A 21,868-nucleotide genomic window follows, 5' to 3' on the forward strand; every position below is an offset into this window, starting at 1 on the left:
TGAGCTCATCTGAGTGTTGGTAACAGGGTTGGATTTGTTTATCATTTGGCCAGAGGGTGAGCTTTTTAGTAATTACCCAAATGAAGGGTGCTGGATTCTTTCCCATTCTCAAATGCCACCTCTTCCATATAATTCTAAATGCTATCATTCACTCAGTAGCATCAGGTTTAATTAGGTTGCAAGAAAAGCTACCGGCAGCCTTCCCAACTTAACCATTATTCATTTTTTAGAGGATGTCTCTATCCGAATTTTCAATGTAAAGACTATAGAGACGTGTGTGTGTGTGTGTGTGTGAGAGAGAGAGAGAGAGAGAGAGATGGGGTATATGTGTGTGGTGTGTGTGGTATGTACATGTGTGATCTGTGTATCTGTGTGATATGTGGGGGGGGGGGTGTGTGAGAGACTGGGATGGAGTTATGGGTGGCTGGGACTAGTTTGTCCTAATTTTTTAGAGAGTTTTTTGTTCTGTTTTGACTTTGTAATAAAATACCCTGGCAAGCGCAGCTTAAGAGAGAAAGGCTTGATCCAGCTTGTGGTTGCAGTTCCAGTCCATCCTAGGGGGGTGCACAGTGGGTTCCAGGAGGCTGGCCGCATTCCCTCCCCTGAGTCAAGAAGCAGAGAAATGACAGCAGCAGGTGTCCAGCTCCCTCCCTCCACCGGTTTCCAGTTCACATCTTCTGCATGGGCAGTGGTCCTGCCCACTGTCAGCTGGGTCTTCCTGCATTGCTTAACTTAGTCAGGAGAGCCTCCACAGGCATACACAAGGGCTTATTAGTCTCCCGCAGGAGTCTAGATTTTTTTTCTAATTAACAATTAATACTGATCATCATAGAGTTGAAGGCAAAAATGAGGACACATTCCATATAGAAAGCAACCGGGAAGGTCAGCGTGTCTGTGCTATGTTGGACTCATGCTTCCGTGAGCCATAGAAGAACATCGTATACCGTCCAAGAAGGAAGACATGAAATCTTCAGTCTGATTCTAAATCCAGATGCTTCCCTAGCTTTCTAAAGCCTGTCAAAAGTGACCCTTATCCCTTTTCAGTTCCTCACTTCAAAACAGAGATAAAGTACCTCTCCTAGAAAGAACAGTGTGTGGCAATTAATGAGTTAAAAAAGTGCGAGTCTGAGGGGCTGGAGAAATGCCTCAGCTGTTAGGGGCACTGGCTGCCCTTTGAGAGGAACTGGGTTCGATTCCCAGCCCCACATGATGGCTCGAGGCAGCCCTTAACTATAGTCCCTGGAAAGCCAGCCCTGTGCTAGCCTCTCCCAGCACTGTGCACACTAGGTGTTCATGCACTCATGCAGGCAGAGCACTGTACACAAAAAAACAAAGGAAGACTTAAGTGCTGGGGTGTTTGAAGTACTTGCCTGGAACTCGGGAACCCCGAGAACCCGGTGTCACTAAGGCAGCCTCTGCAGGTTTTGCCTCTTCTCATGTCTACTCCCTTTCTTTCAGCTCAGTCTGAAATTGAAGCATCAGTCTCCGCCAGGAACATCAGGAGGTTGCTAAGTTTCCAGCGCTATCTCAGATCCTCACGCTTTTTTCGGGGCACCGCAGTTTCTAGCTCTCTAAACATTCTAGATGAAGATTATGATGGACAAGCCAAGGTTTGTACAACTTCTTCAAAAAGACTTGAGTTGCTTGATAAGTTACTGGAACGACCTCCCAAAAGTATACTGATTTAAGTACATTTTTCCTGTCTGAATTGAGCCACCCTTCAGATTTGGGGCTGTTTGTTTACAAGTAGGTGTTAACGGGGCAAGGAAATTTTCTGAGAAAAGTAGTGGACATACTTGCATTTATTATAACAGTAAGTAACAAGTGGGTCAACAGGACGGTCAGCTGTGAGCTGGCCAGAGTTTGACACTGGGAAGAGTAGGAGAGGTGGCCTGTCTGATGCTGGAAACACAGACACTGGGGTCTGTACAGCATAAGGAACAGAGTTCACCCGATGGTTCAAAGTCCGGGGAGAAGGTTCCATCAGCCATATCGTGACTAAAGCCAGTGTTTGTAAGAAATATTTACTTCATTCTTACAGACATCACAGGACATTTCTTAAGTAAGACTGAAGTGAAATGGGTTTGTTTTTTATCAAATGGAATTTTTATATAATCTTAAATTTCAATTTATTTGAAATTATTATCTTTTTTTAACTTTAGTTTTATAGGCCAGATTTTCTAAACTTATGGAGATGGATCCTTCAGTATCTTCTTTGTGTGACATTAAAGTTTAAAGAAAAGAGCATTTCCCTGCTGGAGAACTAACTCAGTGGGAACTGTTGATCCTCTAAAATTTAAACTGTTTATGGACTGCACTGTTTAGGTTACAACCTAAATGTTGACCTGTGTGTTGAGGCCAGCATGGTCTACATATGAGATCCAGGACAGCCAGAGCTACACAGTGAGACCTTGTCTCAAAAGAATAAAAGAAACCAAAAGAGCCATGGACAGCAAATAATTGGACTGTGGTTTGGTGTGTGTTCAGTGTGGGGATCCAGGTCCCAAAAGCTGGACTTCTCAGTGACCCTGCCAGCTTTTCGCTCTAGCTGAGCAAGTTAGTCATGTTTGCCTGTTTGCCGGCTCTAAGTGAGGATTGAATAGAACATAACAGTTAGTGAGTGCTCAGTGGCCATTGTAACTCCTTGGCAGGTTTGAGAATATGCAGCCTGTGGGCCCATATGCTGCTGAATTATTTCAGAATCCTCCTAAGTTTGTAGACCAGAGGAACAGGGCGGAAGACTGACCTAACCTATACACAATTAACTGAAAAACAAAACAATTTGTTTCCAAATGCAGTTTCTTTCTGTAGACAACGTTTGAGCCAGCTGGAACAGCCTAACTAAAGGGAGAATGAAAGCCAAGTGTGGTGGCAGACCCCTGTAATCCCAGCACATGGGAGGCTAAAGCAGGAGCATCGCCGTGGGCTGTAGACTTTCCTGGGCTGCATAGCGGAACCCTGCTCAAAAACTAGAAAATAGCTTTGCCAGGGGTGACAGCCACCGCAAGGACATCCCCCTTCATCTGTCCCCAGAAGAGTAGGGGACACAGGAAGAACCTCCTGGGGCAGAGCTCCTGTCCTTACTTTATGGGTGTGAACTGCCCTGGGGGATGCTGTGAGGTCATCACGGTCTTTAGCCGTGCACAAACAGTGACCTTGTGTGTTAGTGTTAGCCGCTGCACTGTCCGTCAGCCCACAGGCAGGAAAGCGAGGCCAACAGGAATATGCTCCTACAGGAGGAAGCCCCATCCGATTTAACATGAGTGGGAATCGTCCCAACAAACACTTTTTGGATTAATAAAAACTAAAAGATAAAATTCATAAAGGGAAATTATACTTGGTGTTTCTCAAAGCAAAAAGCCACTTTTTATTTCCACTAACTTTGCTATGAACTATCTGCAGAAAAAGATTGGTGTTACTGGAATTATATTACAGGAGAAATGTTTGGTTTTCATTGCAGTGTATGCTGGACAAAGTCGGAAATTGGAATTTTGATATCTTTCTGTTTGATAGACTAACTAATGGTAAGTAAAGCATTGACTTGCCCAGGTTACTGTGGTCACTAGATGCTCTAGCCTGGGTCCTCCTTGTTTTAGTTCACTTCGGCTATGAACCCAGTGCCAGCATTTTGTCCTTATTAGTGACTTTTCAAAAAGCCAGCAGAAGTCATTTCACAAGTTTTTGCTTTTGTGGATAGTCTTGACAGTAACCGGAAGTCACGGCCATCATGACCCGGCCAGCTGGCAGTTGTTACTTTTTTAATAACTCAGACTGAATCTCATTGCCATCTTCATTGCTCCTTGAGGTGTCTTCCGCATGTGAGTATGTCCAGTGCCATTCCGGACACAGTGTTCCCACACAGTGGTCTCCAGAGGCATGGCCGGGCGGTTCATCTCTTTCCTGAGGGCGCTGGCCGTCGGGCTTGGCCCGGTTTTATGTGACGTTGGCATTGCCTTTTCCTTTTGCTCTCTTTGGGATCCAAAAGTGGATCCTATTTGAAAACCTTTTTTTTTTTTTTTTTTTTTTTTTTTTTTTTAATTTAGAATCAGATCTTTGGCAGAATTCTTGGTGACACTAGCCATCTTTCCCTCTTTTGTCTACGTAGATTTTTAATAAAATTACTCAAAGAAGTCAGTTTTTCTGTTGCCGAGGATGGACTAACATATGTGTTCCCTGCTTTACTTTGAAGTTGCCTGCGTTTTCTTTTCTTCTAAAACTGTGTGTGTGCACCTGCCAGGGCACCCATGTGGCAGTTGGGACAGCTTGCTGAAGCGGGCTCTCCCCTGTGGGTGACTGTGTTCCAGCTCAGTTTGGTGAGCTTGCATCTGCAAGCACCCTTGCCCCCTGACCTACCTCACTGGCCCTGGTTTTCTTACTTCACTTTGGATGAGCGCTGCTGCAGTTCCTAGAGTGTCTCTGTTGTTTCCTCTAATCAGTAGGATCAGGGGACGGCCTCTCTGCCTCCTCTGCCTGTCGGGCACTGTTGACAGGATGTAGGTGAGACTCATGGGCACAGTGGTGAGGACCGTGAGGTTTGCTTTTGTCGCAAAGTGCCCTCACACCCCTGGCCTTTGCTCTGCACCCACTCCCCTTTGCTGCCCTTGGGTGGGTGGGGTCCTGTTGCTCTCTCTGCTGCCTAGCTGGCTGCCCTGCTGGAAAGGCGGTTGGTTGGCTTTCCTCTAGGCCTTGTGGGGTTTGTTCATTCATTCTCCATCCTTCCTTCCTTCCTTCCTTCCTTCCTTCCTTCCTTCCTTCCTTCCTTTAATGCAGACAGTGAATTATTAGGTAGCCCACCTCCTTCAAGATTTGGGAAATTTTTCCTTTCTAACCCAACACAGTCATGACTTCAGTTATCACAAGAGGCAGAAGGAGCAATACCAGCCACAGCACTTTTAAAGGCTGGCCATATACACTGATAGCTCACAGCCTGTTTGGGGGCTGCTGGGATGCCTGTCATTTATTGACATAGTTGGTTGTTTTTTTCTAAGTGTAATTTTAAAAGTATACAGCCTGCTCATCAGGGGCTTAGGATGAAAGCCAGTGAGCTTAGCCATGTTCTGTCAGCCACAGTTGCTGCCAGTCTCCATTATTAACCCTTTCCTTAGACCACCCCACTTGAACTGGCTTTTTGGAGAAGCCCATATGTAAGCCACTATTGTTAGCCACCCACCTTTGCTTTTTTTCAGAAGCTAACGACAGCCCCTTGGAAGCCACAGAGATAATGTATTTGAAAAAAATGTAATTGAACAAATGGGTAGAAAAAAAATTGTTCTTCAGCTCGCATCGGAATGGTTTCCTTTGAGAACTAAAATTCCATATGGTTTGTGTTCACCATATCCAAGTTTCCCCTTGTGATTGGATCCAGCGGTGTTTTGTATTCCTTACTTTGACACTCTCTGGGGTAAGGGGAGAGGACACCATATCCAAGTTTCCCCTTGTGATTGGATCCAGCGGTGTTTTGTATTCCTTACTTTGGCACTCTCTGGGGTAAGGGGAGAGGACACCATATCCAAGTTTCCCCTTGTGATTGGATCCAGCGGTGTTTTGTATTCCTTACTTTGGCACTCTCTGGGGTAAGGGGAGAGGACACCATATCCAAGTTTCCCCTTGTGATTGGATCCAGCGGTGTTTTGTATTCCTTACTTTGGCACTCTCTGGGGTAAGGGGAGAGGACACCATATCCAAGTTTCCCCTTGTGATTGGATCCAGCGGTGTTTTGTATTCCTTACTTTGGCACTCTCTGGGGTAAGGGGAGAGGACAAGGAAGAGAGGGCAGAGTGGGGAGTTCAACCCATGACAGGTGGATCACATCTCCTTATCTGCTCCCAGGGGATTCGAATCAGGTGCTGAGCCTGTTGCTTCTGAGCGCCTCTGGTTTGGGGGGAGTGGCCAGCCTATGTAATAGCTCAAGCACTAAAGGAGAGTCAGTTTCTTTCTTTTTTTCTTTCTTTTAATAGTTTATTTTAACTTAATATTTTATGTGCATTGGTGTGAGGATGCCAGACCCTGGGGGAATGGAGTTCAAACAGTTGTGAGTTGTCATGTGGGTGCTGGGAATTGAACCTGGGTCCTCTGGAAGCGCAGCCAGTGCTCTTAACCCCTGCGCTGTCTCTCCAGACCCAGGAGGCAGTTTCTAAACACTATGGGTCACTACACCTTAGCTGGCCTTTGTTTTCATTGTGGCAGCTTTTACCCTAGAACCGTCCGTCGTCTTTCTTCTTCCTCTCTATTTTTCGATACCTTGAGGCAAGGTCTTTTTTTTTTTCCTCTACAGTCCTGGTCCTGGAACTTACTATGGAGGCAAGGCTGGCCTCCGATCTCAGAGTTCTTCCTGCTAACTCCTCCCAGGTGCAGTGCTGGGATTAGAGATCTGTGCCATCATGCTGGGTTCATCAGCATTTGGTTTCTTAAGGGTATTTTTCCCCCCTTCCATACGGTGATGATATGGCTGTCTTTAAAAAGAATCTTGGGGCTGCCAGGATGGCTTCTGCAACCAAGCCCACACACCTGAGTAGAAAGCATGAATTGCCCTTCAACTTCCATGCATGTACCATAGCATGTGTGCGTGCGCCCGTGTGTGTGTGTGTGTGTGTGTGTGTGTGTGTGTGTGTGTGTGTGTGTGTGTAAAAGATCCTTTGTGGGCCAACAAGATGATTCAGCAAAAACCTGGTGACCTGAATTCAATTCCCAATAAATGTGGGAGAACTGATTTGCCAAAGTTGTTCTCTGATTTTCACACACATGTACGCACGCACACTAATAAGCAATGTTTTATTTAAAGATCTTCTTGTGGCCTGCCTCCGTGGCCTGCTACACCTCCGTGGCACTCCAGAAGTGTTACTTCTCCCCAGTATTCAGCTGGAGGTTATGTTGACAGTGACTTGTTGAGTTGTTAGTTAATGCTTTGTTAACCCTGCTAAATATTGTAAATTCTTAATATGAGCAAGAATCATAGACTTCAAAAGATACTAGCATCACATATGTGTTACTGTTATCCATGATGCAGTAATTTACAAGATTAAATCCATTTAAAATGGTCAATTTAACTGTTAATATAGCATATTTGTCCCATAGATGGAGTCTAAAAAATCCTGAGACATAAAATAGAATATATACAACCTGGAGACTTTGTCAGGGAAGGGAAAGGCAAGCATGGTAAAGATGGGAACTCACACAGCAAGGATGAGCACTGGGGGCCTGTGGGGGAATGGAGAGCCACAAGGGAGTGTACATGTCTGAGTGTTTATGGTCATTTGGGCATCACAGGAACGAGAGGGGACACCATGGATCGATGGGGGGAAGTGTGTCCAGGGCATCAGACTCTTTCTGAGGAGACGGGTGAATTAGTGTTTAAGGAAAGAGAAACTAAAGGCTTGGACATTTTTTTTCCCCCTGTGAGGTATGAGGCTGTGGAAAATTCAGAAAGAAATGGGAAATAAGCATGTTAAAGTTTTAAGAAGAAAGGCAGCCTTAGAAATAGGTGCTTTACAAAGTGACAGGTACTTCACCGACAAAGCAGTAAGATCGCTGGGGATGCTGCTCTCTTCTTCATCCTGATAAGCTCTGTCATCGCGCCCGTCCCCCGCCCCATCACAGTTCCATCATCTCCTAAGCTCTGTCATTGCCCGTCCCCCCCCCCCCCGCCCCATCACAGTTCCATCATCTCCTAAGCTCTGTCATCGCGCCCGTCCCCCCCCCCCCCCGCCCCATCACAGTTCCATCTCCTAAGCTCTGTCATCGCGCCCGTCCCCCGCCCCCGTCACAGTTCCATCTCCTAAGCTGTCATCGCGCCGTCCCCCCGCCCCATCACAGTTCCATCATCTCCTAAGCTCTGTCATTGCCCGTCCCCCCCCCCGCCCCATCACAGTTCCATCTCCTAAGCTCTGTCATCGCGCCCGTCCCCCGCCCCGTCACAGTTCCATCTCCTAAGCTGTCATCGCGCCGTCCCCCGCCCCATCACAGTTCCATCATCTCCTAAGCTCTGTCATTGCCCGTCCCCCCCCCCCCCCATCACAGTTCCATCTCCTAAGCTCTGTCATCGCGCCCCGTCCCCCGCCCCGTCACAGTTCCATCTCCTAAGCTCTGTCATCGCGCCGTCCCCCGCCCCCATCACAGTTCCATCATCTCCTAAGCTCTGTCATTGCCCGTCCCCCCCCCCGCCCCATCACAGTTCCATCTCCTAAGCTCTGTCATCGCTCCCGTTCCCCCCCCCCCCCCCATCACAGTTCCATCATCTCCTAAGCTCTGTCATCGCGCCCCGTCCCCCCCCCCCCCCCCATCACAGTTCCATCTCCTAAGCTCTGTCATCGCGCCCCGTCCCCCCCCCCCCCGCCCCATCACAGTTCCATCTCCTAAGATCTGTCATCGCGCCCGTCCCCCGCCCCATCACAGTTCCATCTCCTAAGCTCTGTCATTGCCCGTCCCCACTAGCTCTCAGGTTTTCTGCTCAGATCTGGAGAAGGCTCCCAGCTTCTATTTGGGGGACCTTAAGGAGGTGACTGTTCCCTCCCTAGTTCTTTTAACACAGTTTCCACCTCGGAAGGTTGCAGCTATGAAGTACCTGTAGAATTGGAATGGCCTGTTCATTATAGCTCAGTTTTCCCGTGTTGCACTATTGAGTTAATTCTGGCGCCTTTAAAAAAAAATTAACCTGAAAGTTCTTAAAAGCTTTTATCTTTCAGTTCTTTGTGGGAACCTGAAACTTTTTTCCTTAGAGTGGAATGACAATGTTAACAGGGTGAGGAGCCTCAGGCTGTAGCAGACCGAGCACAGTGTGCATGGATGCCGTTTCCAGGCTCAGGGTCAGAGTGTCTGGGAGCAGTGGCCTTCGGGCCTTGTACTTCTTACTAACATGGCTTCTCCTTTCTTTTCTAGGAAATAGTCTAGTGAGTTTAACCTTTCATTTATTTAGTCTTCATGGATTGATTGAGTACTTCCATTTAGATATGGTGAAACTTCGTCGATTTTTAGGTAAGTGATCCTAACAGTAAGATTGTACCAGAACTTGTGCGGCCATCAGTCAGCTATAACTGACTTCAGGCTCATACAAGCCTGTAGCTGCACACCATATAGCAACATCTGAGTCGGTGACAGACAGCTTGTGTCCCAGGCTGTGTATCAGCTGGCCTTGTAGCCACATTCTTTTTTGCATGCTCTCTGCTGCAGCATGACATTGAAATGCTTGGTGAGTGGCTGAATTGAGGTGAATCTCTTAGAATGTGACCAATTTGAGATGACAGTCCCATGAAAAACATGCGACTCACTCATAATTACCATGTTCAGTACTTGGATGTCCCTTTTGGATGGTGAAAATTTAGTCTTTTTTTTTTTTTTTATCGCAGTTATGATTCAAGAAGATTACCACAGTCAGAATCCTTACCACAATGCAGTCCACGCTGCAGATGTTACTCAGGCCATGCACTGCTACCTAAAGGAACCCAAGGTAAGCGGTGGCCACTGAGTTAGGTCAAAGTCCGTGGTTCAGCTCAAATTCAGCAGCTTCCCCTACCCGGAGGAGGTCACACGTCACTGATGTGGCTGTAAGTGGAGGCACTAGATAGGGACTGGGTTCTGTGAGAAATTGGCATCTGACTGAGTTCCTCGTGGGCCCTGTTCAGCCCAGATGTAGTTTTGTTTTCAAGTGTCCTCCATGTGAGTTTGCTGGACAGACAGACGAGGAGCCTGAGAGGCTACTCTTCCTTCTGCCGGCTCTGGGTATTGCAGGCACACTTGGAAACAGAGCGTACACACTGTCCTTTGTCCCTGGCAGTTCATGTCAGAGCCTGACTTTACGGCAGGCGTGGTGGCTCACACCTGTAAGTCCCAGCGTTTGAGAAGCTGCGACAGCAGCGTTGCCAGGAGCTTGGGGCCAGACTGAAGCACATACGGAGTCCCACCCTGTCCCCCCTCTCCCGCTAGCTGCGAGGAGCTGGGGACTGCTGCACAGCCTTCCTTACGGTGTGCATTTATTGGTCCCTAAGTACTGTGCTTGCAGCTTGCCAGTGAAGTGTCAGTGACATAGAAATTGTGACCTCAAGTGTCAGTTGTGGACCATGTTATTATGTCATGTGTAAATTGATGTCAGCCCGCTGGGGCAGGGTGCTGGTCATCTTACAGGGACATGATGATGGCACTTGTGACCGTGCCAGAGGAAAATTAGCATACTGCCAGCAAACAGCCAAACAGCAGAATCTCCCTGGAGGATGCCACCTCTTGGTAGTCTTCTGTTGACGAAAAGGGTCCTGTAGGTAGTTTTACAGACAGATACAAGGGAAATCTGACTTTCATGTAGTTTACAAGAGTTGTAGTTTCTTATTCACAGAACTCAGATATTACTAGAATCAATAACCATTTGTCTTTCTAAAAATCCCTTCTAGTTGGGAGGGCTAGTTCATCCTTTCAAGTACTTGGGAGGCTGAGTCAGAAGGACAGAGTTCAAGGGTGACATACATACATACACTCTAAACAACTGTGTTAAGGGCTGGAGTCATAGTGAGCTCCCACTGTCAACCAGACACAAACCTAGAATCACGTGGGATGAGGGAACCTCACCTGCAGATTGTCCAAATCAGATTGACCTCTGGCCATGTCTGTGAGGCATTTCCTAATTGCTAATGGATGGAGGAGGAAGCTCAAGTTAAGTGATGCCATCCCTAGGCAGGTGGGCCTGGGCTCTCTAAGAAGAGTACCCAAGCAAACCAGGAAGCATCCTCCTCCAGGTTTCCTGCTTCAAGCTCCTACGCTAGGTTCTGGCTTCCACTTCCATTAATGGTGCACGGTGACCTGGAGATAAGACAAAAATAAACTTTCCTTAGTGTTTTAGCACAGTAATGGAGGACTAAAACAGCTGTGGAGATAGTTCAGTGGGTTAGTGCTTGCCATTCAAGCATAAGGACCTGGGTTTGAATCCCCAGAACACACGTAAGAGTCAGATACATCTGTGTCCTGGAGTGTCTGTGCTCCAGCACTCCTCCAGAGGGGGGAGGCAGAAAAGCCCCTGGAGCTTGGCAGGGCAGCTGTCCTGGCCTGTGCTGGGGGAAGGACAGAGACCTGTGTCTCGAATGGATGGGTGAGTGAGAGCAACATTAGAGGTTGTCCTCAGACTTCCACAGCAGGTGGTAGCAAGTCCACACACTCACACCCATGAGTGTGCACATGCATTTACACACACACACACACACACACACACACACAACACCACTGAATTATTTATATTTGTTATAAGGTTCTCTTTCCAGTAAAAGTTTTAAACAGAAATGTTACATTTTTAATCATTTTTCTGTTTTGAGTGTGTGACTTGCTTTTTTATATTTTCCCCAACAAACTTCATCATTACTGTCCTGCATTTGTGGGGGAGGGGCACAGTTGCAGTAAAGGCGTGAAATCGCAGCTTTTAGGAGCCAGTTCTTTCCTCCCAAGGGTTTCTAGGGACTGAACTCAGGCTGTCAGGCCTGAGGAAGTACTCTCACCCACCAGGCCCTTCAACCTTTCCACAAAAAGTCCAGTTGCTTCTTTTTACGTTTCTTTTTTTTTTTTTTTTTTTTTTTTGCCTGAGAATGTAGAGGTATGTGTTCTCATGCATTAATTTTGCAATAAATCTAAGCTATCATTTTCTTCCAGGAAGGTACTTCTGTTATTTGACTACCTCTATTCTTATCACAAGAATATAACACTTTGCCATGTAGTTTAATAGCAGACGTGTCATTCCATCTGTAACTCCATGCCTGTTCATGAATTGGGTGTTTCTTAGATGTGTGTTCCCATGGTCATTCATCTTGTGTCATGGCAGAGACTTCTTGGTTTGCAGCCTCCTTCTGTTCATCTTCCTTAGTGTTTCTAAAGTTTGCTTTTAGGGCATGGTGGATTGCACATGTGTAATCCCAGCATTCTGGAGGGAGCAAGGGAGCAGGAGGAACAGAAGTTCAGGGTAATCCTTAGGTGCATAGTGAGTTCAAGGCCTTCTGTACAAGACTCAGGGACTAGAGAGAAAGAGGGCACGGATAAACTGTAAAAGCCAGAGTTCAGAAAGGACCTGGGTAAAAAGTCTTGTGCGTGTGACAGGGCTGCTCCCCTCATGAAGTCACAGCAGCCCTGTTCTCCTAAACTACATCAAGTCAGCATGCTGTCGTGGAGTCAGGAGAGACAGCTAACCCTAGTGAAGTCACAGCAGCCCTGTTCTCCTACACTACATCAAGTCAGCATGCTGTCGTGGAGTCAGGAGAGACAGCTAACCCTAGCACGAGCTCTTGGGACAGGGAAAATCAGTTTCCTCTAAGGGTGTGGGCTCTGGTGGGTTGAATACACTGTAGTGGATGGCCCCACACCCATGAGTGTATGAGCGGCGCAAATTAGTCTTTGGTGTTTTGGTTTTTGTTGTTTTTTAAGAAGACATGAAGTTTGTAGAGGAAGTGAGAGGTGGATCTGGGAGGAGGTAAGGGCAGGAGTCGAGGGTAAATGTGATCAACTCAACATTATGTACGTATACGAGATCCTCAAAGAATTAACACAAATATGCTTTTTGAGTTTGATCTTTAAACACTGGCATATTCTGTATAGAAAATAATTTTTGTTACTAACTTTGCCATATTTATTGAGCTCATGCATGTACTAACTTGTATAATACAAAGAAAAATCCTCTACTCTAAGATGCCTCATAGGGCTGGTGTGGTGATCCCTGGGTAAATTGCTGTCTCACAAGCCAGTCTCTGGATGACAGAAGATGAAAAACACCAACTCCTAAAAGGGTTTCCCTGACCCCAGCCCAATGATAAATCAGAAATGTGGGTACTTTGTAACTTCCTAGCTGCAGCACTCAGTGACATGTGACTGAGGGAAACACTTGAGGTAAAAAAAGATTTATTCTGGCATGGGAAGGAAATAGCCAGATTTGAAAGTAAATTTATTCCCATTGAAATGCTTGTAGTGCTCTCTTTCGTGTTAGCATTATTAGTGATTTGTGCTCAGAAGTTTCCACTGTTTCCAAGGTTGTGTAAGTTCAAGGAAAAAAATAATCTTAAAGCAAACCTAAATAAACATGTGTCAAATGGGCACAGCTGTGGCAGGACATGTGCAGGGCTGTGGACACAGCACGTCCTTTGCCAGGGCGAGGGCGAGGGCGGGGAGAGCGAGGAGATGGTGCAGAGCGTGTCCCTGGAGCTGAGCCTCAGCGACAAGAGCACGTTTTCCAGAGAGGAGTACTTCATTTCAGCTGCGATAGACTCCAGAGGACTATTTTCCTTATGGAAAACTTTAGTCAGCTGATAATAAACTTTGGCTGTGGTTATTGTGTTGTTTAAATGTGGTGATAATTACTAAGAGTGAAGTTACTTTGCCGTCACTGAAATGCCTTTCCTGGCTTGACTTTATGGTCCTGACTGTGGCCATCCATTGAGAGAATGAAAATGCACAAACCTCTTTGTCAGTTTGAGGTCGTCGTTTCTGTCCTAGCTGGTGGTGAAAGTGAGGCATTGTCAGGATAAGCACTGTCCATCAGGTGGTACCACAGGGCGTGACAGCACATTGAGCAGTACCACCCTGCATCGCAGTGTGCAGGGTGCGCTGTCCTGTGAGCCACTCTCTGGCAGGCTCTCGATGGCACGAAGGAGCAGTTCCCCTGAAAAATCAGAGCAGGAAGGAGACCCACCACCCCCACTGGCTCCTAGTGGTAGAGACTGTATTTCAAGGGTTTGTGATTAATCTTCTGTTTCACTTTAGCTTGCCAGCTCGGTAACTCCTTGGGATATCTTGCTGAGCTTAATTGCAGCTGCCACTCATGATCTGGATCACCCAGGTGTTAACCAGCCTTTCCTTATTAAAACCAACCATTATTTGGCAACTTTATACAAGGTTAGTACAGTTTCGTTGGAAATTAATTCGTTTTTGTTCTTTTCTTTTAGTATGTGCTTAAAAAATCTCAGCACTGAGGAGAAAGAGACAAGAAGATCCCTTGAGCTCACTACCTGAGCAGCCTCACCTAATCCATGAGGCCAGGCCAATAGTGAGAGACCCTCTCAAAAAGCAATGTGGATGGCTCCTGGAGAACAGCATCCAAAATTAACCACTGACCTCTACACACATGCACTGGCCTCTACACACATGCATTCACCCACCCACAAATAAACACGCGAACAAACCAATAAGACTTTAATACTTTGCATTCCATGTTGTTTAGTGTTTTAGGGAAATGAAATTAAAAGTGAATTTCCAATGGATTCTAGAGCTTTAAACCAAGTTAATATTGCTGACAAATGGTTCTTTGTGTCCAGAAATGACTGTTAGGTAACAGAGAAACCCTTTTTATAGAATACCTCAGTCCTGGAAAATCACCACTGGAGGTCTGCGGTGGGCTTGTTGAGAGAATCTGGTTTGTTCTCACATTTGCCATTGGAAAGCAGGTAAGTTGGATTAAGACAAATGTATTGCCTATGGAAATAAAGTTAGCAATTAAGCTGGTTTATAAAGATTAGAAAATTATGTTATTATTCAGGTTTTTAGTTTTTGTTAAACTGAATGTATCTTTTTAAAATTATCAACGTTTTTGGGCTGGAGAAAGGGCTCAGCAGTTAAGAGCATTTGCTGTTCTCGGAGAGGACCTGGATTCAGTTCCCAGCACCCATGTGGTGGCTCACACATCCACACTCAGGACATACACAATGTGGGCTACACACTCATACACTTAAAATCCCAAGGAAGTTTTATTAGAATTCTTACACCTGTTGTGTAGTTGTCGCTAGTATTTTGTTGGCTGTCAATCTCATGGAAGATCCTAATATCTTTTTGAGTACTGTAAAACTCCATACACAGTGGTTGTGGTTTTTACTTAACTTTTCATACTTTGCTGACAAAGGATTCAGGTCTGCCTGGAAGATTACACAGAAAGTAGACACTGCATAGCCAGGCTCCTTCAGACCTCAGAACACCTGCAAAGCCAGTACAGCAATAAGTTGTGCAGTCTTAGACCACCTGTGAAGCTGTCAGGCAAAACAGTAAGAAAAACAGGAGAAAATAATTTAATACTAAAGCAGGCCATTCTGGTAGCCTACTAAAAAGCACCAACATGGTAGTGGTGGCCAAAACACGTCATGCCCTGCCATAGTGGCTTTTTATGCTTTCATCATTTTGTTCAGATATTCAACATTGTGTTTGTTTTAACCTATTTAACTTTTTTCTAAATTTTAAGACCATGTGTGTCTTCAGGCACGGGTGTGCTGTGGTACACACGCGTGCAGAGGTCTGACACTGCTCTTAGCAGTCATCTGTCTCCTTCCTCTGGGATCCTGAGGATGAACTCAGGTCATCAAACTTGGGGGACAAGTACTGTTCCCACTGAGCCATCTTACTGGCCTTGATAACCGATAACCCAAAGATAAGCTTACTGAAGCCTTGCTGAGGATGGATTTTTTTAAAAGTGTCTTATTATCTCACATGAGGCAGTTTTTTTTTAAATGATACAGTGTGTCTGCTATCTCTGTGTTACCATATTACATTTTTCCCTCCAGAAAGTTCAAATGTACTTATATAGATAATTGACTTCATTTTTTAAAACATGTGATTGGGAGTTTTGCCCGTATATATATATCCATTCACCACATGTGCCTGGTACCCCAGAGCCAGGAGAAAGTGAGGGACTCCCTGAAACTGGAGTTACTATATGGGTGGTATATGTGGCAGTTGGGAATCAACCCAGGTCCTCTAAAAGAAGAGTCTGTGCCTTGACACTGAACTACTCTGGCTCCTTGATGAAACTGCTGAATGGAATTTGATTGGGATTTCGATACTCACTTTTCCCCAAGTGTCTCAGTGGACAGTTGAATGGGCTAGAATTCTCTCCATCTCAGTCTTCTGACTTTATGACCCAGACACCAAAAGATGCAAGAGTCATTTGCTGTACACACGGACATTCTAAGAAAACAAGGAAAGTCTTCCAAACAGCTTTCCAACGTTACAGTGACTGTTCTCCCTTTTAAGTAAATAATTCCACTTTGGCCAACAGAAAAAGACATTCCTTTGCAATATTTGCATAGTGATATTTCCCTGTAAACTCTTTTGATCATTTTAATAGCTTTTAAATGCATTTCTTCACAATACTTTTTTATATATTGTTTAAAGCAACTGGCAGGGTATCTGGGGTTTTGTAACACTTTCTGAATATTTAAGGGAGAAAAATTAAATGTCTCTTTATTATTTCTCTGATCCAGGCAACAGATGGAAACTCAGATAGGTGCACTGATACTAGCCACAGACATCAGTCGCCAGAACGAGTACCTGTCATTGTTTAGATCTCACTTGGATAGAGGTGACTTACACCTTGACGATGGCAGACATAGGCATTTGGTTCTACAGGTAAAGTCCAGGCTGCAAAGATTGTTTCCAGGGTAAATTATGTGACAGAGCGAAAATGAGACACCGGAGCAGCTCATTTTTTTTTTCAGGATAAGTTGGGAGGGAAGAGAAGTTCCTCAGTTAGCATGCTTCCATCCAGAAGGCCGTGCTGGAGAAGTGTCTGGCTTTGGTGCTTTCCATACCTAAGTTTCTGATGAAGAGTGAAGAAGGCTCCCTGTCATAGCAGCTCTCTATTCTGATGAATTGTCACATGAAAGGGAGGCAAGGAGTAGACGGTCCCTCTGGGTTTGTTGATACTTTATGGCTGATGCTGTTGCTGTGCCTCCTTGGATTTGTCAAGGGTAGTTCCAGTACAGGCTTAGCGTCTGCACAAATAACAGGTAGATCAGTGGCCGCATCAAGTTAATACCACAGTGAGACTTCTTCCACAGTACTATTTCCCTCTTTGCTGGCTTTCATTTATGTGCTGGGGGAGCCCCAGCACACAGAACACCTGAGCTACATGCCCAGGGGCCGGTTTCTCTTTTCAGAGTCCTGCCCATTGTTGGAGTGTGTTGAAACTTGGTGCAGCTGAGGTCTTCCCTTCTCTAACAGTTTCAATGTTTTGTTTGCTAGATGGCCTTGAAGTGTGCTGACATTTGTAACCCATGTCGGAACTGGGAATTAAGCAAGCAGTGGAGTGAAAAAGTGACAGAGGAGTTCTTCCACCAAGGCACGTTACAGTAGTGTGACTAACATCAGAGCCCGGGCATTTGTAAGAACATCACCACAGACGCATTATCTTTGTGACAACTATCCACAGTTCGCGCATGCATAACCAGTAACCCACGGGGTGGCGTATTGAAACTGAGTGAGCCTGGGTATTCCTGACGGTACAGAAAGTGGGCGGGGAACATGACTGTGCAGAGTGCTCTGAAGTAACTAACTCCAGGCCTGCGTCTGTGTGGAGCACAAGATCATGTGAGCATCTGAGGCATGTTCGAAAACACTGACAGACTTAGTCCTTGGAGGAACACCTAGTAAAGAACATACTGGTCCATTTAATGCTGATGTCAACTCGGTGAGCTTTCAGTGTGTCACTAAGTTTAATCCTCATGACGATTGTGTGATGTCCTCCCAGTAAATTACAGATACAGTGAAGGTATTCGTTATAGATTTAGACAACAGATCTGTTCTATCCTAATATTTTTCTTTCTTAATTTTTAGGAGACATAGAAAAAAAGTACCATTTGGACGTGAGCCCACTTTGTGACCGTCAGACTGAGTCTGTCGCCAACATCCAGATTGGTAACTATGCACGTTTAGTTGCAGCTGGTGAAAGAAAATTCCACTCATTTTGATTTTGTTAAGATTAGAGTAGGAAATTAACCAAAACTAAGTATTCAACTTATGCTCATTCTAGTTCGTAGGACAGACCTGTCTATAGAATTGGGCAGAGGTGCAGAAGACAGGCACAGCTTGTGGGAGAGCACGCGGCTGAGCCAGTGGCCGTCATTGGCTCCTGTGGCTAAGGCTGATCCATGCTTTTCTCTTGGTGGGGCTAATGAGACAATTAATAGATCTACTTGGTTCCCAAGGATCCTTAAAGCCATAATACTGTATATCTGATGCTGTCTTCGTGCCTACTTGGGCTTGTCAAGGGTAGTTCCAGTTTACAGGCTTAGCATCTTTCTCATTGTGCATTTCTGCACAAATAACTGGTAGATTGGTGGCTGCACGAAGTTAATATAACAGTAAGATTTTCCACTTTATTTTCTTCTTTGCTACCCGAAATACAGGCAAAAGGGCAAGGCAAGGTAGGTGAATAAGTAGCGCATGTCTCGCCATTTAATGTCTTTTTGCCTAAGGAAATTACTCTGCCGTGTGGTGGAAAGAACTTCTGTGGCTCAGGCAGCTCTCTGAGCTGTGTCCGAAGCACCCACACCAGGTGGCTCATATGTATCTCCAGCTCCAGGGACTCTGACACCCTCTTCTGGCCTCTGCCTCTGAGGACATGTAGCGCACACACATGAACAAAAATATGTATTTCTTTTAAGTTGTGATTTTACCTGGACATGAGGAAGGATTAGAAGTTAAGGTCACCCTTGGCTATATAGGGCGATATGTCAGACTCAAAGAACAAAGCAAGGGCTGGCAAGATGGCTCAGTGGGTAAACGTTCTTGCGGACCCACATGGTAGGAGGGTCAACTCCCACAAGCTGCCCTGACACCCACATGTGCACTGTGCTGGTCTCACATTAATTCTTTAAGTCGTAATTTCTAGACCGACTTTTCTTCTCAGGAGTGTTGACACTGTAAAAACTAAGCCATGCCAGCTGTCATGGTCGACCCCTGAGGAAGCGGAGCGGTCACCATTGTCCCTTGAGTTGTGTTCTGTCTTAGTGCCCTTATCGGTGACATGGCCACCACGTGCGTTAGCTTCCGTCAGATGTGAGAGAAATGGTCAGGAAAAGCTGGGTGATGATGTCCTGCCCCCCTCTGGTTAGCACCACCCAGATTCGTAAATTACCTTTTCTCACACCCCCAGACCTTTTGAGAGATATTATTCCAGTAATAGTAAGCAGAACTGAAGAACATTAAAACTCTATAGATGTTTTAAAGATCAGTTCAAGACATATCCTAATGGCCTTTTCCTGTCTCTCAAGGTTTTATGACTTACCTGGTGGAGCCTTTATTTACCGAGTGGGCCAGGTTTTCAGACACGAGGCTATCACAGACAATGCTCGGACATGTGGGGCTGAATAAAGCCAGCTGGAAGGGGCTGCAGAGGCAGCAGCCCCGCAGCGAGGGTGCCAGTGCTGCATTTGAGTTGAACCCCCAGTTACTAACTCAGGAAAACCGGTTACCCTAACCTGAACCAGTGGGACAAACTCGCTCCTGCAAGGCTGTGGAAATGTGAAATGGGTTCCCAGGGAGAGCCAGTTCTGACAGCCGACATTTCCAAGGAAATGATGCCAGCATTATTTATTACCAGATTTCGTCTGTTGGTCATTTGAGCCCACATTTTAGTGATGAGACCTGAGTATACAGCAATATGCACCGGCTTTCTTGTGAAACCCTGAACGTACAAAGCTCAGCCGGGGAACCAGAAAGGATTGACAGGGAAGATTTGCTCCGAGTTTTCAAAGCCCATATCCTTTGAGCCCTGAAACTTGAACTGAATCTCAGCAGCAGTCTCGATCCAGCCTGTGCGATACAGCCGTGCATCCCCCCTTCCACTATGTTCTCTCTGAGAAGACAGAAATGTGAAGTGCCGAGCCTCTGCTGCCTCTGGCAAGACTCATTGTTTACAAATCAACTCTGAAATACTGGTTCTCAATCGCCTTGGAGCATGATTGTGAAGGAACCACCCAGACATTCGCAGCTCAAGCTGGAGATGCAGCTCTCCCGTGGTTTGCCTTCTTTCTTCTTTGGATGCCCTCAGCGCCTCCCGTTCGCTGTTTTGTCTTGTGCACTGGAGAGCGAGCGTTTATCCGGAGCACCAAGCGTTTCACTCCAGTCTGGCAATGCGTATTTTTAACTAGTAGTTTTTAATTGGGGGCGGGAGGGAAGGAACACCAGTATCCCAGCTGTGTCCTGACTCTGCAGTGAAGACACTGCATGTTGTTTTCACTACTGTACACTTGACCTGCACATGCAAGAAAAAGGTGGAATGTTTAACACACCATAATCAGCTCAGGGTATTTGCCAATCTGAAATACAGTGGGATGGGGAAGTATGTCCTTCAGATCAAGGGAACTAAAGTCCCTTTCGCTGCAGTGCGTGAGAGGTATGTTGTGTGACTGTGTGTGTTTGCGTGCATGTTTGTGCATGTATGGCTGTGCATGTTCTGTCCATCCATGTGGGGAAGGATTGGAAATGTAAGCTTTTATTTATTGTTTTAGAATGTGACATAGTGAGCAGCCACACTTGGGGGAGGGGAAGGTAGGTAAAGCTGTAAGATTGCTCCAGTTGCCTTAAACTATGCACAAAGCTAAGTGACCAAACTTCTCGTTCTGATTTGAAAAGTGCATTGTTTTCTTATCCCTCCCTTTGATGAAACGTTTCGCTTTGGTGGGCCTTTTGATGTGAATAGATGTTTTCTAGGATAAAATTTAAGGACTAATTTTAGACAAAACATTCCACTTTTGTAATTTGTTTTTTCAATGGTTTTATGTATAGCAAGCACAACTGTAATCTAGTTTAAGAGAAACGGTGCTTTTAGTTAACCTGTACTTCCCTTGTTACTGTCAAGGACTGTTTATCATGTTTACAGTTTGTTGCAACAGCCATCTTGGGAGGAAAGCTTGAGTGTAAAGCCATTTGTAAAAGGCTTTGCCATACTCATCTAAACACGTGCCTGTTGCTGTTAACTTTTGATGAATAAAAACCAGTCTTTTCTCATTTTAATCTTTGCATTTTACCTCACCACTCAACCCTTTGTGCTCAGTTACTAGGTGGTTAGTCAGCTATTGGCTCGTTCATTCACTCATGGGTATTTTGCAGTCCAAGCCGTGTGCAGACACCATCCTCTGGCTTGTGTGGGCCTTCCTTTTTGCCAACTGCAAGCGTGACAAGGCCTGGTTGAGTTTCATCAGTTTTGCCTAGGATGGATGGTTGTTGACTTCACAGCATTTTGTTCCCACAGTTGGGAATTGCCTAAGAAGTCGCCTTTGATAGGACTGAAAGTGTCAGTTGTGTTTATGTTATCGGCCTTTTTAAAGCAACGTAAGCAATAGCCACTCATTCTTTGAGACAGCTCAGGTAGCTGTTACCAGGGTAGACAGACTGGCCTCAAGAGTCATCTCACTGCTCTGTCTCCTGGCTACTGGGGTTAGAGGTCATTCCCCAAGCCTTTCTACCTTCCAGTCCTAATTTACTAGAAGGGATGTAGTACACATTTTAAGGTCAAACATTTTTGGCCTTACTTTCTAGAAGAAAAAACAAGTGTTATAGAACCCACCTGAGTGGTTTCCCTGTTTTCTACATAAAGACAGGACATCAACAATCTTAATTGTAATATATCCAAAATATTTTTATTTTAGCATATGATAAAGATACTTTACCCCCCCCCTTTTTTTGAAGTGGGTTGTTGTCTTGAAAAAGGAACTCACCTTAAATGAGTTCACAATAGTTGATATTGTAAAGAACAGTCTTGGTATTTTAATTTGCAATGAGAAATATAACTACCAATCATTCTCTCCCTTTAGGCAAATCTCCTTGAGAAGCCAAATTAGGAGCAGCTGGTTTACTCAGTGAGCAAGGATTCTGAACAAGGGATGCCACGCGTTTCCTCATGCATCCCTCTCCCTGTGGGGATGGATACCTGCTGATACCCATAGCTGTGGACTGGGTACCCTCTTCCCCGGATGCTAGAGATTCTTTGCCACTAGTTGCTTCACCACATTAGCTTGATGGTAACTCCATTAGAGTCGAGCTTGCCTAGGCAATTGCACTGCCTGGCATGGCATCCACTTCTGCTCTAGTTATACTGGTCTTCCAGTTTAATAATGCCAAGGTATAGCTCCCCTTTTTTTAAACAGCTTCT

At 45.5% G+C, this 21,868-nt stretch overlaps 1 protein-coding gene across 1 annotated transcript in view; it reads left to right on the forward strand.

Moving 5' to 3' along the window:
- Window positions 1-20,730, forward strand: part of Pde7a (phosphodiesterase 7A) — an 84,020-nt gene extending 63,290 nt beyond the window's left edge. Inside the window, exons 4-13 of the mRNA XM_051198323.1 lie at window positions 1,459-1,610; window positions 3,461-3,524; window positions 8,875-8,970; window positions 9,342-9,442; window positions 13,714-13,845; window positions 14,302-14,393; window positions 16,197-16,341; window positions 16,957-17,053; window positions 17,548-17,628; window positions 18,987-20,730. Coding sequence (XP_051054280.1) covers window positions 1,459-1,610; window positions 3,461-3,524; window positions 8,875-8,970; window positions 9,342-9,442; window positions 13,714-13,845; window positions 14,302-14,393; window positions 16,197-16,341; window positions 16,957-17,053; window positions 17,548-17,628; window positions 18,987-19,192 — 1,166 coding nt within the window. The 3' untranslated portion in view covers window positions 19,193-20,730. The remainder of the gene's footprint in view (window positions 1-1,458; window positions 1,611-3,460; window positions 3,525-8,874; window positions 8,971-9,341; window positions 9,443-13,713; window positions 13,846-14,301; window positions 14,394-16,196; window positions 16,342-16,956; window positions 17,054-17,547; window positions 17,629-18,986) is intronic.
- Window positions 20,731-21,868: the final 1,138 nt, after the last annotated feature.

The sequence above is a fragment of the Phodopus roborovskii genome, unplaced genomic scaffold, assembly GCF_943737965.1.
Source record: "Phodopus roborovskii unplaced genomic scaffold, PHOROB, whole genome shotgun sequence".
Lineage (NCBI taxonomy): Eukaryota > Metazoa > Chordata > Mammalia > Rodentia > Cricetidae > Phodopus > Phodopus roborovskii.